This window comes from Carassius auratus, unplaced genomic scaffold, assembly GCF_003368295.1.
Source record: "Carassius auratus strain Wakin unplaced genomic scaffold, ASM336829v1 scaf_tig00030051, whole genome shotgun sequence".
In the NCBI taxonomy this organism is placed as follows: domain Eukaryota; kingdom Metazoa; phylum Chordata; class Actinopteri; order Cypriniformes; family Cyprinidae; genus Carassius; species Carassius auratus.
This window is the reverse complement of record NW_020525823.1, coordinates 162,541-180,759: the sequence shown is the minus strand read 5'-3', so window position 1 is coordinate 180,759 and position 18,219 is coordinate 162,541. Positions and strand designations below refer to the sequence as shown.

Below are 18,219 nucleotides of genomic sequence, written 5' to 3'. Positions count from 1 at the left end.
ACATTTAAATACCATGTCCTGTTAGAACAAGATTTGTAAGCAGTTATTCTGTTGTGCTCTGGTGTGTCAAAATCAGTTTTTAAATAGAGCAATTGTACTGAATTGTACTGGGGCCATTGCAGACTGCCTGGAGACTGGTAACCTAGAGCAAGTGTGCTCACACAAAACTCCCTCGACACCGGCTGCATAACCACAAGTTCCACTGCATTTCATACGGTTATTATTGAGTTTTGCTGTTGAAAAACATTAAATAAAAATCAATAAAATAAAATAGTTGCCCAGTTGCAAAATGCAAATACATATGCATACACACATACAAATAAAAAGTATTTATTTATTTGAAATGACGAACAGGAATGTATAGAGATGATAACTGATTAAAAAAATCTAACATTTTCATAGGATCGCTTCATTATTATTATTTTTTTAAACAAACAATTATTCAAACATGAAGTTAAATTAATCTTGCATGAATAAAATAAAAAGATGTTCAGTTGCAAAATGCAATAAATAAATAAATGTTAGAAAAATGTATCTAACACCCAAAAAAAGAGGACTCAATATAACGGGACAATTCTATAAATGGCCAGTTGATGTCACTGCAGACTAATAAACAAAAAACACAGCGTCAACCTGACTATTCTACTGCTGTTCAAGAGAAAATCATCTGAAGTCGGACCAGGTGATAAAGTTGGCTTATTGTTCAGAGATTTCTTTTACACAAACCATTTTAAAAGTCACACAGGGAGGAATAGGACTTTGTTTTGCTCTGCCAGTCTAGCCTATCTAAACACAATCTCAGATGTGATTATATGGATAAAAGAAGGTAGCCTACTAAATACGTTATAAATTCATTTTAATCCAGACAGGGGCTAAAGAGGGTTAAATAAACCATATTCATGTTGTTAGAGTTTAAAGTTCAGTTTAATTCTTCACAGATTCCAACAAATCAATACTCCAAAAGATAGATAAAACCTGACATTTTATTTATCCATTCTGTCTTCAACAAACAATGAAACCATGTGACATAGAGTCATCTGTGTTGTCTCAACATACCGTTCCCATCCTGCCCATGCTCAAGCTCATGCAAATGTCAGATTGGCCACCTGAAAGAGAGATGAGAATGGGAGAAACACGTCATTCATAGCAATAGACTGCTTTAATTTGTATGCATGTTCTAGTTTCAAGATGGCTTTTGTTCAGTGTGTGCGTTGCACTAATTACCATGATCATTCAAAACGGAGCACAACTCCTGCTTGCAGCCTCCCACACAAGCTCTGAAAAACAATTCATACAGCCACAACGAAAGATGATGTGGTTCCCCAGCACAGCTACACTTTCATAGGACAGATAGGTAGCAAACATCATTTCAATAACAGAACAGCACTGGATGATGTTATTATTAGCAGGTCAGATGGCAATGTCAATCAGCACAAATTAACATCATTAATGACAAAGGCACTAGCCAAATTATGCTCACTATGATTGTCAGAGATATCAGACCTCAGTGTGCATGTCATCCATTGAAGGACTGATGTCTGTAGGTGACTTTATTATGTATATATAAACCCACTCTTGCATTATTGCTTGTGAAAAACTGGAGTTTTTTGCTTACAAAATTAGGTGAGTCTGGCTTGGTGTTGTGACCCGTGTGATACAGACATTTAAAATGGCTTTTTACATTTTAAACCATGAAATATTGCTATAGGTGTTCCACTCATTACCTGCATTTCAGATAATAATAAACCAACGACTTTTTTCATAAAAACATGCAATCTTATAAAATTCATACTGCATGCAATCTCAAGTAATAAACATTGTCAATAGTTTTAATGTATATCTGGTTTATCTAAGCCTAAGTTACTTCCTCTTGCCATCTATGTAGAATTGTAATTTAAATAATATTTAATTATTTATTCATTATAAATATATTTGTATTTTATTAAATATATTTAAAATAAATGTATTTATTTACATACAAAATAGGTGACAGATCATAAAAAACTGAAGCAGCAAATCAGAAGTAGTTGTTTTTACAATTATTTGAAAAGAAATCAAACATTTTTGCTTATCTCTCAGGATCTCTTCTTTTTTCTAGCAAACAGTGATTCACTCTGCTGCAGAATGTGCTCAGTATAAATTAAGCATTGTATCTGGCATGTCATGTAACTCTCAGCATTCACAAACTTTTTGTCTTACTTTTGGACAAACATTGGTAAAGCCTTTGACTTCAGTATTTTTTCCATACTATGGGAGTCAATGGCTATCAGCAACTGTTACCAACATACTTCAAAATATCTTCTTTTGTGTTCAATACTTTTGAGAATACTTTTTGTGTGCAAAGAAAATAAAAATAACGACTTTATTGAACAATTACTGACATTATTGAGATTAGCACGATGCATGCGAGCGATATGCTAAAGCTCTCAGATTTCATAAAAAATATCTTAATTTGTGTACCGAAAGATGAATGAGAGTCTTGCGGGTTTGGAACAACATGAGAGTGAGAAATTAATGACAGAATTAACATTTTTGTGTGAACTACAGTATATCTTTAAATGTATGCACCTAAACATAACCCTAAACACAAAACTTCTTAGCTTCAGCTCTCAGAGATGAATGAATACCTGTAGGCACACAGTTAGCCGAGTTCAGATAGTGCTGAATTTCTGAACACTTTGCAAATGCACGAAAGCCTCTGGCACTTTCCATGTCTTGAGCATTCTCTGCTGGAAGTGAGCGACTGAGTGAAAGGCCAGGCCTATGGGGGAAACAGAAGGAAGCGAACAAATGTGGCATTTATCGAGATCAATACAGCACTCTCAGAGCCAACAGAGCTCAAACAAGATGTTCTGTATCAGAGCAACTTAATCGTGGACATGCATTCATCTGATGACGTTGAAAAGAAACAGAAAAGGTAGATGACTTAACTGTGTATTTTTTGGCATCAATCATTCTTAAAACAAATGCAAATGTCAACTAGTTAAGAGCAGAAAGCAAAAAGGGAATAGATAGGCACATATGTCAAAAAGAAATTTTGATAGGAAACAAAAAGCGTTCAGTAAGAAAAAGTTTATTTCTGAATACTCCTTGTCAACACGTTGATGTCTTGCTGTTACATCTTGCTGCAGTTTTTAAAAGGTATTTTGTGAGTTTTTTTTCATGAGTAGGGCTGTCAATGTAATAAGATATTTTACTGATTAAATAAAATAAGCAATAATAAAATGAACACAATTCTGAAAAACAGTAACAGAAAACCCCAGAGAGATTTACAAATCAAATGCAAAAGTCAAATGAAAAAAAAAAACTTGCTGACAATATATAAATCACATCTTGTAATGTACATTTAAAGCTGTCATGCCACAATAATATTGTATTTTCAAATCATTAATTCATTTAAAATGTCTTTCTTTCTCTGCAAACATGGACATAAGATTAATTTTTCTAATTAATCAGTTTGTCAATCATGTTTAATTGATTGACAGCACTATTTAAGACTACGAGTGCAAAACCAATCCAAGAAACATCCAAAATACAGAATTTCACTTTAAATACAAGACCAAAAATAATCCAAAATATTATAAACAAAACAAATAACCGACCAAATGGAAAACAAAAGCCACGAAACGCTGTTTTGTCATGTTACGGTTGATTCTCTCTATTTTGTATAAATGGAATCGGATGTTTGAACCACTGAAGGTACACTGACAAAGTATTGAGGAAGGATACAAACAGAGAAAAGCTCACCACAGAACCTGACTGGTGAGAGAAGGTTCTCTTGAATGGCTGAACGAAGATCTCATGCTTAAGAGTCTGACATTCAGTTTTACCTCTGTGCTTGTGTATAGTCGTTTTAATCTGGTGATCAGGTCCATTAGAGTCTCATCCGTTGTGATAAACCACCTCACATCCTGTTCTGTGTTTGAATCAGTGCATCCAGAAACATAAAGCCTGATGTGGCACCTCAAAACTAAAAAGTTAGTCTTCGTTTAAAATTCAATAGGTTTGAGTATCATCAACTGACATCATTTGTTTCCTGTCTATGTATCCAAAAGGGAGTTAGTAGTTTTGCTTTGTTCCTCTCAAATGGACTGTTAGAGTCATTCTATTAAACCACCTTTTTTAATCTCACAGCATGAGCAATTTATATGTTGATGTCTGTGTGTCAGCTGATTTCCTTAAAATACTTTTCATGGAATTTGTTTGCACGACAATATTTCAACTGTTATGACAATATTACAAACCAAAGCTTTAGGACTTTTAAGTAGATGGTCTCCTGAGTGCTCATGCTGCCCTTGAATTTGTTACATTTGTGTACAGTGACGTCATTAGCGCTTCAGTGTGGGAATGATGCACTATACATATCATCAGCTACTTCAACAGAAAAATGTCATGTAAACCAAGAAAGGGAGACAGAACCGAAGTGACAAAACAGTAAACCAAAAAGCAGAGCTGCCTGCATAGTCTACGACCCCCTCTTCTTTCTCATCTTTAACTCACAGACTCTATCGAGCAGCATTGATTGAGCATGGATTGGGAAACGGTGATTGATCCAAAGTGTTCAGAAGTGAAGGGTGAGACTGTGAGCTACAGCAGTAACTATGACAGGACTGGTAATCAGCCTCTCCAAACCTATGGAAGAAGTCATCTTGGCTCACCAATCAAACTGGTTGGAAAGGAAGACATTTGAAGACACACTGATGTTAGCATTCTTCCTTGCTTTTCATTTGACGACATCAAACAAACTTTCATTCCATTCATAATTGTTTCTTAAAGGTGAGGTGTAGTTTTTTAATATTATTTTAATAAAAAAAAAAACTAATATAAAAATTCTGACATCATTTACTCACTTTCCAAACCTGTATGGTTTTCTTTCTTTTGCGGAACATATTAATATATTTTTAGATTCCGCAAAATAATGTTTCAATTTTTTTTTCTTTCAAACAATGACAAGTCACTGGAGATGGGATGGGGTGTGGAGAGACATTTTTCAAAATATATTCTTTTACAGTTCACAAAAAAGGTAATATAGGTTTGGAACAAGATGTGGTTGAATACATTTCCAATGTTGGGTGTACTGTCCCTTTAAAATACTTTTTCTATTACCAGATTAATATGCACCATCTGTATACAGTGCCTTGCAAAAGTTTTTTTTATGTTACTGCCTTATGTTAAACTGCTTTAAATACCCCCCCCCCCCCACATCAGTCTACACCCCATGCACCACAATGGTAAACAAAAAACATGTTATTAATATTTTTGCCAGTTTAAAAATAAAATGAAACATGATTCTGTTGCATAAGTATTCATAAACTTATCTGCGACAGTTGAAATTTAGCTCAGGGGCATTTATATTACTTGTAAATGTTTCTACACTTTACGTGAAATTAACCTGTGACAAATTCAATTGAATGGGTATGATTTAGAAAGGCAGATGTCATGTCTTAATAATAAGTCTAACAGCTTATAATGCATATCAGAGCAAAAACCAAGCCCTAGGGACAAAAAAAATTGCTTGTAGAGCTCAGAAACAGGTTTACGTCAGGCCACACATCTAGAGAAGAGTTCAGAAAAGCGTTCTGCTTCTTTGAAGGTTCACAGAATAATGTAGCCGTTACCCCCTTAATGGAAGAAGTTTGAAGTGGGGCTGTTTTCCAGCAGCAGGGACTGAGGGACTCATCAAAGTAGAAGGAACACTCAATGCATCAAAATATTGAGATGAGATGTGTTAATCAAAACCTAGTCTAGAGCATTCTTCCAGAACCTTCCAGCAGGACAATGTGTGAATGTGAATGTCTTTGAGTGGTGCAGCCAGAGCCTGGGATTGAACCCAGTCAAATATTTCTGGAGAAGGATGGCAGATAATTGCCAATGATGAGCAAAGTTTGTTGAATCAAACAAAAAAATACAATATATGTAGCTAAGGGTATGAATACTTATGCAATGTACTTATTTTTTTATTTTTTTTTTATAAACATATGAATTTGTGACAATTCTGTTATTGCTTTGTCAGTTTGGTGTATGGAGTGTAGATTGATGTGGGAAAACATTTAAAGCAGGTTAACAAAAGGCAGCAACATAAAACGTGAAATATTTATGAATACTTTCTCAAGGCAATTAAGCACTTTTTAGTCAGCATCCTAACCCATTTTTTTTTGTTTAATTTAGACTATTTGTTTGTTGTTTTTCAGAGATTGCATACTTCACCCCAAGGTCACCCCAAAAAAGGAAAATTAACAAAAAATTAACTCAGGCCATTCAAGTAGATGAGTTTATTTCTTCACTGGAATAGGTTTGGAGAAATTTAGCATTACATCACTTGCTCACCAATGGATATTCTACAGTGAATGGGTGCCACCATCCACATGATATTCAGCACGACTCCAGTCCATCAATTAATGCAGCTTTTCACTTCACAAGACATTAATTGATGGACTGGAATCATGTGGATTAGTTGTCGATTATTGTGATATTTTTATTGAGCTTTTTTGAACTCTCATTATGATGGCACCCATTCACTGCACAGGATCCATTAGCAAATGACGTAATGCTAAATTTCTCCAAATCTGTTGCAATAAAGAAACAAATTCATTCACAGTATATGCTAGATAGCAAATTTTCATTTTTGGGAGAACTATTCCTTTAACTATCTGCTAAATAATGATGTAACTATGGATGAAGAGTACTTTGGGTAAAAATGTTCCAGAGATGTGTGTCAAAGATATATGATAAGGCAGATGAAAATAATAAAATAAACACAGTTAGAAATTATTTGGGGGAAACAAGACAATAAAGAAACACTGCAGTTCAATCGTCAGTAATTTATGAGATTGAGGAAAACCTCTCAGTTTTGTCAAAAATGATGCTCATACAAAAACGCCGCACACACGGTCTCCTTATTGCACCAGAGTAGTTCCAAAAGAAAAGACAAAAACATCTTAATATTAGAAAAGTGATTTTCCTCCCTCTTATCTAATTTGATTTGGAGCCCAGAGTGTGTCCATGAATCCATCTGGCAGTACTTCAGTGGCAGGTGAGCTGTACGCTGCAGTGTCTGCTTGTTCCCACTCTTTCCAGCGATCTCCTGATGTCCCTATATCTCGGAGAGGCTGATGGCCGTTTACATCCCAGTGGTGCTGAGGCCCATGGCAGCTGCCTGGCCCATACAGGGCAGAGTCTGTGCCGATTTGGGGAAGTCATGGGCCATCACACGTCCGTTTTCGCCACCAGTGCCCATCCTACTCAGTGTGGGGCTGAGCATGGCCGCATCAATGATTTGCTAGGAGAAAAGAAACACAAAGCTCAGACATAACGTATTGAACAGGCATTGCAGCACAAACAGCAAAATGGTGTTGTTTTGAAGCCGGCTAACTCTACGCAACAGCTCTGACCTCAATTACACATTTCACTTGATCTGAGGTTTTGCTCCAGCCAGTGCAGGCAATGATCCATGATAAGAAATGCTGAAAAATAACAACCATCAAGTGCAGCAATGATGAGGCCAGTGCCACACTTACTTGAAGCCACTCTCTCATGTAGCAGTTTTACATAATGAAACCCCGTAGGCTTGAAACTGGAGCTAATGATGTGTATGTTGGCTTGTACATCCTTGACGAATAAATGATTTAAATCCAGCATACTTCTGTGGATTGCTGGGGATTATGTTGATCGGGCTGATTCAGACTAATTGGCCTGCAAGCAACAAAGATTTGTGGCAGTGATATTCTAAATGTGGCTGTTCTGTGATTGTCATTGGTGAAGAGTGGCATGTAGCTGAAAAGATGATACAAAATATATGGTTTAAAATACTTATAAGTAGTATAAGACTCGAAGGAATACTTCACCCAAAAATGAGAATCTGCTAAAAACGTACTTACCCTCAGGACAGCCGAGATGTAAATGAGTTGTTTTTTTTGTTTTGTTTTTATAGCAACATTTGGAGATTTTAAGATTTGGAGAATTTAGCAGTACATCACTTTCTCAGAAGTGGATCCTCTGCAGTGAATGGGTGCCATCAGGATAATAGTCCAAACAGCTCATTAAAACATCACAATAATCCAAAGGTAATCAACATAACTCAAGTCCACCAATTAGTGTCTTGTCAAGCAAGAAATCCATCAAGATGTTTTAAACTTCAAGTAAACCCTCTATCCATTCCATTGCTTTGAGAGAAATTGAGAGAAATGTGCACAGAACAAGCACCGTTTACATGTAAAAACAGTTATGCCTGTGGATTTTGAAGTGAGATGACAACGGAATGGACTTTTTCACTGGAGGAAGCATTATTATGGATTATGGAATCTCATTCTGACGGCACCCATTCACTGCAGAGGATCCACTGTTGAGCAAGAGATGTCATGCTAAATTTATGTAAACATCCAAATTTGATGAATAAACAAACTCATCTACATCTTGGAATGCCTGATGGTGAGTACATTTTTGGGGGGTGAACTATTCCTTTAAATTGACTCAAAAATGTACATTTAAAATTTTCCTAAACACTCCCTGAAAGATATATTTAGGTAACTCCTTGTGTTTCATAACCATGCCTTAAAAATGACTTCTCAGATTTCCCTTTGAAGGACCTTAAATAAAAATTATGAGTCACCACATGGGTTTGTTCCTTATTAAATCTTTATAAGTCGCTGTTTTTGTCTTAATTTTGTAAGCATTCGGGAGTAATGCACTCCAGGATTAGAGAGAGGCGCAGTGGGTGGTATGATGTTTACACCCACCTACAATTACCTCTTAAATGCCAACATGTTCCTCTGCCAGATCCCCCAGAGGAAGTGAGGTCAGTATACGATAGCAGTTATAAAACATTATAAGTGCCAAACATAAAGCCCATAATTAAATGTGGACAGATCTGGGCTGTAGATGCTGAAAGGGGTAGATTATCATGGTTTTTACACACCTTCATCCTTTGAGACTCGATTCTGGATTTGTAACAGAACTCAACCAGGGCTACCAACATGGCCAGCCCAAGCCCACCAATCAGAATGTAGAAAACTCCAGCCACATTACTGAGGCTCAGAGCGCTGGTCTTATCCTGCAGAGCAGAGATGACAATCAAATACTCGCAGTGTGATCTGTCACACAAACACATACTGTAAACACACATCTGCAGGAGAGCAACATACATAAATGATCTCTTACTATAACAGTTACTCAATACATGAAACACCCAACACCCAACATGACATTTAAAGATATAAGGCAAAGTACACATAAACAAAATATAGATATTTATTCATTCACTATATATTTAAATACCTAACTCATAATATTCATTCTATCACAGTATATAAAATGAGTAAGCAATAAAAAAGAACTGCCTAAGTCATGTAAAAATGCATGCGTCAGCTGCAAGCTTGAAACAAACATTGCTCTTTCAGTAAATTCTGTCTGTCTCTGCATATTTGTTTAATGTTTAACAAAGGATTATAAATATACAAAAATATAATAAAATATTAATCTAATTAATATATTTCCATTTTTCCATTTTAACAATATCTATACCTTTGATTTAAAATATATAGTACAAAACCATGCATTTTTTTTGTCTTGTTTATAACATTTCTTGATTTCTGTGTTTTAAGGGGTCTCATCCAAAGGTCATAACTAAGAGCCTTTGGCATCTCTCTCTGTCTCTGGTGGCAGAGACGTCATGTCAGGAGTGGTGGGAGTCAGTGACATGCATCTGTTTGGCAACCATATTGAGGTCTCATCCACTGGCATGCACATTGTCTTTGGACAGAGACAGCATTGAAGGACTCTTATGGGGAAGAGCACTGGATTAGTTAGAGGGCATTTCCTGGCAACGCTTTTCTCTCCAGACTGCCATTTACTCATGTGAAGATAGATGGATGGATTTAGATTTTAAATGTTGCTGTTGTTATGAGCAGATACCATGAAGAGAAAATAACACTAAACCACTACTACTGAGCACCTAACGTTTTCATACTGGTTTGTTGTCATTTTTGAAATTCTATTGATTATATATGTAGAGAAATCAAATGCATTGTCCATAAAACATGTTGATAAAAACCACCAAAGGCAAGGTGGGTATTACTTCTATGAGTTCATGTATAAAAAAGCACCAGATTAACAGAGCTGAATATAGGTACCGGTAATATGCATTTGAAATAAGCATTATTAAATAATATATTTAGATTATTCTGATGTGCTAATTTAGATAAGCTACTATTTAATATTAAAATTATGTTCAGTACTGCTTAATAGTCATTAAACTCATCTTTGTGTATTAATGTTATATCTGATTAATAGTTTTAAACAGATGTGAATACATGTATTTTAAAAATGAAAAATGTAAATTCTTGGTGTGTCTTGGGACCCTATACAGAATAACAGGATGAATATGAAAATCTAATTATTAAATCCAAATGTGGTGATGATTTCAAACAATCACCACTATGGATTAAAAATAATGACAAATGTCTTTGTAACAAAAAAAGAATGTTGAATTACACTAACTGAAAAAATTATGCATTGCATTAACAGTGGTTGTATTTTCAGGGTTTGTATTTTCAGGCTTTGCATTTTTAGGGTCTGAAATCAAACATAGTTGTTTATTTAAGCTGTGAATATTGTTTTAATTCAAAACATTTCACACATCTTTTTATAACAAAAAAATGAATAATTCATATTCACCTTCCAGTGTTCAATTCCAATATATTCAGTCTGTTTAAAAATACGACGTATAATATTCGACAGGCAATTTTCAGTCCATTTTATTTCAATTTACAAATTCGCTTCCACATATTCAGTGGTTCAAATTAGGCAGAAAATTCAGCTATGCACATCCAGGAACTGCAGGAATAGCAGAGTACCCATGCATGATCTCCATCTGCTGTTAGTTGGTCACAACCAGGTGGTGCAAGCGGGTGTTGATGGAGACCAAAGCAACAGGTAGAGCAAGTCATTCATTCACAAAAACTGATTTGCAGAAATGGAGCAAGCGGTTAGTAGAACTATATTATTTATGATTATCAGGGCCAGTATGTAACATTACATCTAAAACATATATGGTTTTACGGTTGCTTAGTTTGAATTTTATATCATGGCTTGTGTAACGCTGAGTTGTAATAGCCTACTACTCAGTTCTCTTACGTCACACTCCTGGATTCCTCAATGATGCTTAACGCGCCTCAGTGAACTAATACAGTGATATAAACAAGACCTCAGTTCTCAGTATACACCTTACTGATGATGCAAACTACACAGGCAAGCAGATTTTTATACATTTTATATTTATAAGTAAAATGTCTTTTCATAGTTATATATTAAAATAATATGAAAATACATTTTCTCTTGAATCAAAACAACAAATTTTACATTTTGTTTTATATATAGAGAGAGTTAGCACAATATAATATAATATAACAGAAAAAGTTTAATCTGTTTGGGTACAATTGATTTCAGCTGCATTTATCCTCAAACTTTTATCCTTAAGTGTGTAAACTTATTGATGAAAGCATGATTTGAATGAACAGGTTTGCACTCAGGGTTTATGCACAAATACGTATCAACGCAGTGAATGAGAACTAATAAGTGAGAAAAGCTTACTAACTTGTAAATGCAACAAGCGAAGAACTAAGTGCCAATGCAGAAGCACTGAAGTGAGTGAAGAAGAAAAAAAACATGTTGCCTATTTCTATAAATACAACACAAGCATCACATCTATTTTGTAATGTGGGACGTAATAAGGGCCAGACAGCAACATGATGACAATGCGCACAAGTCTCTGGGTAAATGGCAGATTGGAGACAAAGCGTTGGCTGTGGTGCGTGCTTGAGAGAAAAGAGGACAGGGCCTTTAGTAAAGCGCTAAAGCTGGATCTCTAAGTGAGTGAAGGGACCAATGAGTGAACTGACCTTTCTGACGGAGTCCTTGCTTCCACACTCCCCCTTATCGTACCACCATTTGTTTTTCAGTTTGTCTAAGACGGCTTGCTCATTGAGTTTCAACACCGCTAGGTTTACGGGGATTCTTCAACCAGGAAAATAACATAAATAACATTACCCATGTTATCTTATGTTATTCAGCATTTAAGCAAACATACACCCATAATTATATTTTGATGTGTTCTAAATGTCTACAGATAAATAGAAAAGAAAACAAAAACTTGAAAAAAAAAAGGAAAGAAAGAAAGAACAGCACAGTCACAGAGTTTTGAAAACTGTCACTGCCAAAGTGATATGCATTAATACTCCATCTAGCTTTGTGACCTTTCTCCCTACGGCAAGATGTGTATTACTATATCACTTTGGGTAACCGGCAAGAGATCGAAAACACTCGGATTTGCACAATTTTGAGTATGACACCCAAATGACAAGGTTATAATTGACCGCCAATCATTTAAACGGATCATTCGTATTGAATAAAACAAATCGAGTTGGAATATTTTCAATTGGTGTAGAAACAGCAGCCGAGGTGTTTGTTAACTGAGGTTGCCGGTTACCCCCCCAGGGTAGTGGTTACCCACTGGATAGCTCATATTGGGGCTGACCTTGGAATCACCTCCTCCGCTGCCACACTCTCCCTTGTCGTACCACCATTTGTTTTTCAATTTGTCCAACAGGCCCTGCTCGTTCAGTTTTAACACTGCCAGGTTTACTGGGTTTCTTGAAATGATAATAAAATAAGCTGGGTCAGCATTGGTGATATGATACGGCGAGGCAGAGGTTGTGTCAAATAAAAGTGAGTCTATTAAGTCGTAGAGGAAGTGAACAGAACATAAAACTGATCTGACTGTGTGCCTGGCTCTGCTGGGCTTGTTGATGTGATATTAGTTGTCTTGTGTTGTGCTAAAGTGTAAAAAAAATTGACCAAATTATGAGAGATTTTACCAAGCAATACCCAGATTGTAAGTGAGGAAACAGGATGAATTAGCTCTGGATTTAAGCCCTTTGTCACAGCGTGGTCCGGTAAGAGGATCCCCAGATTAAGTTGATATTACTGTAGATTAGCTCTGGATAATCTGTTTCACTGTACATTTCGTTTTTTGGGAATCCCACCACTGCAATTAAACCCAGAGCATTCTTAATGCAGCCTATTCTCACTTGTGAGGGTGACTTTCTAAGTAAAATCCCTGACTTCTTTCGGCACCCCTCGAGACTGGGGGAGAAAGAGGCCAGTGTGCTTATGGATGGCTAAAACAAAGCTAGACTTCATCCATGAACATTAATCTGAAATCTGCAGGGTACACAAGACAACAAGGATGTCAGGAAGGATAATGGTGGATAAGACTATCTCAACATCTGAAATGGAGCGCATAAGAGAGGATTTTTGAGAGAAAGATAGTGAAAAAGTCAACGGTCAACATCTGATTTACATTTATTAGCTCCGGACTGGAAAAAAGACTACTCTTTTTTTTTCAGGAGTGTTTTTTTTTCAGGAGTGAAAATTTTTGTTACTGTTTGAAAGGTCTTAAAGGGATAGTACATCCAAAAATGAAAATTATGTCATTAATAACTCTATCGGAACACAGTGTAAGATATTTTAGATTTACTACGAGAGCTTTCTGTCCCTCTATTGAAAATGTATGTACTGTATAATGTCCAGAAAGGTAAGAAAAACATCTTCGAAGTAGTCCATGTGACATCAGAGGGTCAGTTAGAATTTTTTGAAACATCGAAAATACATTTTGGTCAAAAACTACGACTTTATTCAGGATTGTCTTCTCTTCCGTGTCTGTTGTGAGAGAGTACAAAACTGTGCAGTTTAGTGATATCCGGTTAGCGAACGAATCACTCGATGTAACCGGATCTTCTTGAATCAGTTCACCAAATCGAACTGAATCGTTTGAAATGGTTCTCGTCTCCAATACGCATTAATCCACAAATGACTTGAGCTGTTAACTTTTTTTAATGTGGCTGAGATTCCATCTGAGTTAAAACAAACCAATATCCCGGAGTAATTCATTTACTCAAACAGTACACTGACTGAACTGATGTGAAGAGAGGACTGAAGATGAACATCGAGCCGAGCCAGATAATGAATGAAAGACTGAAAGATTGATAAATTCTAACTGACCCTCTGATGTCACATGGACTACTTTGATGATGTTTTTCTTACCTTTCTGGACATGGACAGTATACCGTACACACAGCTTCAATGGAGGGACTGAGAGCTCTCGGACTAAATCTAAAATATCAACAACTGTGTTCCAAAGATAAACGGAGGTCTTACATGTTTGGAACGAGTCATTAATGACATAATTTTCATTTTTCGATGAACTAACCCTTTAAAATCATACGTATTTGTATTTTAAGAACTCCCTTAAATTATCTGTGTGTGCCTCATTTTTGTTAAATCAATATGCAATTTCATGTGTACAGGATGCATTACATTGATCAAAAGTAACTGTTCAAAAGAACCGTTATTTTTTATTTATTAAAGATTAGTCTACTATACAAAACTATTTTCACCACTGATAATAATAAGAAAAGTGTCTTGAGCATCAAATCAGCATATTAGAATGAATTCTGAAGGATCATGACACTGGGAATGACTGCTGAATATCCAACGTATTTTTCAACGTGGAAGTAAGTAGTTTTCTGTCAATGGTCGAGACGTCCGGGTCATTATCCGTAAATAACCAGAAGAATAAGAAAGTGCAATAAATGGTAAAACTGCTTGTGCTACAAACCAGTGCATACATAATATATTAAAGATAATATATTAAAATACTATAGTAAGACACTCCAGCAAAAAACTGCTGCTAAAAATAGCTGGAAACAGACGGCACTGGAAGCCAGACACAAAAATTTACAAATGGCCACGCCCACTTTTACGGGAAAAATAAGGTGGATAAGCTTTGTCAACACAAGAATAATTGACATCTTAAAATATATTAAAATAGAAAACAATTATTTAAAATTTTAATGATATCTCAAATATTACTATTTTTACTGTATTTTTTATCAAATAGATGCAGCCTTGGCGAGCAACGATAATTTATATTGTTAAATGGAGTCTAGATGATGAAATTAATTCTTGGGAACTCTTCCCTACAGTTCAATTCTGCTGAACAGGCACACAGCTCTTATTCAAATCAGATTTAGCATTTAAAGAAAAACACAGTGGGCTTTGTAGGCCGCTGTGGTCAGAACTTCTTCGCAAGGATGTGTTCTTTGATTCATGTATGAAGGTTATGATATATTTTAATATATTTTAATATATTTTAAGATGTCAATTATTCTTGTGTTGACAAAGCTTATCCACCTTATTTTTCCCGTAAAAGTGGGCGTGGCCATTTGTAAATTTTTGTGTCTGGCTTCCAGTGCCGTCTGCTTCCAGCTATTTTTAGCAGCAGTTTTTTGCTGGAGTGTCTTACTATAGTATTTTAATATATTATCTTTAATATATTATGTATGCACTGGTTTGTAGCACAAACAGTTTTACCATTTATTGCACTTTCTTATTCTTCTGGTTATTTACGGATAATGACCCGGACGTCTCGACCATTGACAGAAAACTACTTACTTCCACGTTGAAAAATACGTTAGATATTCAGCAGTCATTCCCAGTGTCATGACCGACGAGTGTAAAGACAATCGACTCTACCTGCGCGACTCCACCGAGCGAGGACACCGACTGGGCACTTGAGTATTGCTTTTCTCTTTTTTTTACTTTTTGTATAGCCTCTCAAATATATCTTACACTTGTAGTCACTATGTGCTTTCAGATCTCTACTATCACTACTAACACTCGGAGAGCACGCTATGTATGTCGCAGGAAGGCCTGTCTGACAAACTTACGCCATGTCCCTCTGACCTCTACTACTATGCTCTCTATTCCAGTTGGTCTCTGGAACTGCCAGTCTGCAGTTAACAAAGCAGACTTCATTTCTTCTATTGCTACTCATTCCGGTCTCAACCTCATGGCACTGACAGAGACTTGGATCAAACCTGAAGATACTGCCACCCCTGCAGCCCTCTCCACTAATTTCACTTGTTCCCACACTCCTCGTACCACTGGGAGGGGTGGAGGTACGGGTCTCCTTATATCCAAAGAATGGAAATTTGATCTTCAGCCATCACCTACAGGTACTGGTTCATTTGAATCACATGCCATTACTGTAACCCACCCTGTTAAAATCCACTTTGTGGTCATTTATCGTCCCCCAGGTCAACTGGGAAACTTCTTGGAGGAGTTGGATGTGCTGCTATCAAACTTTCCTGAAGATGGTACTCCTCTGGTACTGCTTGGTGACTTCAACATCCACCTAGATAAACCCCAGGCTGCTGACTTCAAAACTCTGCTCACCTCATTTGATCTCAAGCTAGTGTCTACTACAGCAACTCACAAATCGGGCAACCAACTGGACCTCATCTACACACGCTGTTGCTCTGTGGACACCTCTTCAGTTGCTCCACTGCACACCTCTGATCACTTCCTCATTACTGCTAACCTAGCACTTACTCCTGAAGTGGCACACACTCCAACGCAGGTCACCTTTCGACGGAACCTACGCTCACTCTCTCCATCTCGCCTATCTGCTGTGGTTTCATCCTCTCTTCCACCACTCTCTCAGTTTTCTGCTCTGGACACAAACAGTGCTACGGACACTCTTTGCTCCACTTTAACATCTTGCTTGGACAACTTTTGCCCACTGTTGTCTAGACCAGCACGCACTGCCCCATCTGCCCCCTGGCTGTCCGAGGTTCTCCGTGAACATCGCTCTAAACTAAGGGCTGCAGAGAGGAAATGGCAGAAATCAAAAAACTCTACGGACCTCAGGGTGTATCAATCTCTCCTCTCTTCCTTCTCTGCAGATGTCTTCACGGCTAAAACATCCTACTACCACAACAAAATTAACAGCTGCAGTGATGCTCGGACACTCTTCAAGACTTTCTCTTCTCTTCTTAATCCGCCGCCTCCGCCTCCTCCATCGATTCTTACAGCAGACGACTTTGCAGCTTTCTTCACAAATAAGACAAGATCCATCAGTGACCAATTCTCCACACCGCAGACCGAGGACAACTTCACAATGACCGATGCACACTCTTTATCCTCCTTCTCCCCACTCTCAGAGATGGACGTCTCCAAAATTCTCCTGTCCAATCATCCTACTACTTGTCCACTTGATCCAATCCCCACTCACCTCCTTCAAGCGATCTCTTCTTCAGTCATACCTTCACTTACTCACATTATCAACTCCTCTCTTCACTCTGGAACATTTCCCTTAGCATTCAAGCAGGCTCGGGTAAGCCCACTGCTCAAGAAACCATCTCTAAATCCAGCGCTTCTTGAAAACTACAGACCGGTATCCCTTCTTCCATTCATTGCAAAGACACTTGAGCGAGCTGTGTTCAACCAGCTTTCTATGTTCCTTGGACAGAACAACCTCCTGGACAGCAACCAATCTGGCTTCAAAAGTGGCCACTCAACTGAGACTGCTCTGCTCTCGGTTACTGAAGCCCTGCGACTAGCAAGAGCAGCTTCAAAATCCTCGGTACTCATCTTGCTGGACCTGTCTGCTGCTTTTGACACTGTTAATCACCAGATTCTCCTGTCCACCCTCAGAAAGATGGGCATCTCTGGAACTGCTCTCCTGTGGGTTAAGTCCTACCTCTCTGACAGATCCTTCAGTGTGTCTTGGAGGGGTGATGTTTCAAAGTCACACCACCTTGCTACTGGGGTTCCTCAAGGCTCAGTACTTGGACCACTTCTCTTCTCCATCTACATGACATCTTTAGGATCTGTCATTCAGAAGCATGGCTTTTCTTATCACTGCTATGCTGATGACACCCAACTCTACTTCTCATTCCAGCCAGATGACCCGATGGTAGCTGCTCGCATTTCAGCCTGTCTGAGTGACATTTCTAGCTGGATGAATGACCATCACCTTCAGCTTAACCTTACAAAGACTGAACTCCTGGTGATTCCAGCTAACCCATTGATTCATCACAACTTCTCTATACAGCTGGGCTCATCAACCATAACTCCTTCGAAGACAGCCAGAAACCTAGGTGTTGTGATGGATCATCAATTAAGCTTCACTGACCACATTGCTACAACGACCCGGTCCTGCAGGTTTGCCTTATACAACATTAGGAAGATTAGACCCTTCCTGTCAGAGCAAGCAACCCAACTTCTTGTCCAAGCTCTTGTTCTCTCCAGACTGGACTATTGTAATGCTCTCCTGGCGGGCCTTCCTGCATGTACTGTCAAGCCTCTGCAAATGATCCAGAA

The 18,219-nt window shown here is 37.5% G+C and overlaps 1 protein-coding gene across 1 annotated transcript in view; it reads right to left on the bottom strand.

Annotated features, from left to right (window-relative positions):
* Window positions 1-7,120: 7,120 nt before the first annotated feature.
* Window positions 7,121-18,219, bottom strand: part of LOC113080003 (glutamate receptor 1-like) — a 51,275-nt gene continuing 40,176 nt past the window's right edge. Inside the window, exons 14-16 of the mRNA XM_026252247.1 lie at window positions 12,530-12,644; window positions 8,915-9,049; window positions 7,121-7,279 (exon numbers count right to left, since the gene is read on the bottom strand). Of these exons, the coding sequence (XP_026108032.1) occupies window positions 7,121-7,279; window positions 8,915-9,049; window positions 12,530-12,644 (409 nt within the window). The remainder of the gene's footprint in view (window positions 7,280-8,914; window positions 9,050-12,529; window positions 12,645-18,219) is intronic.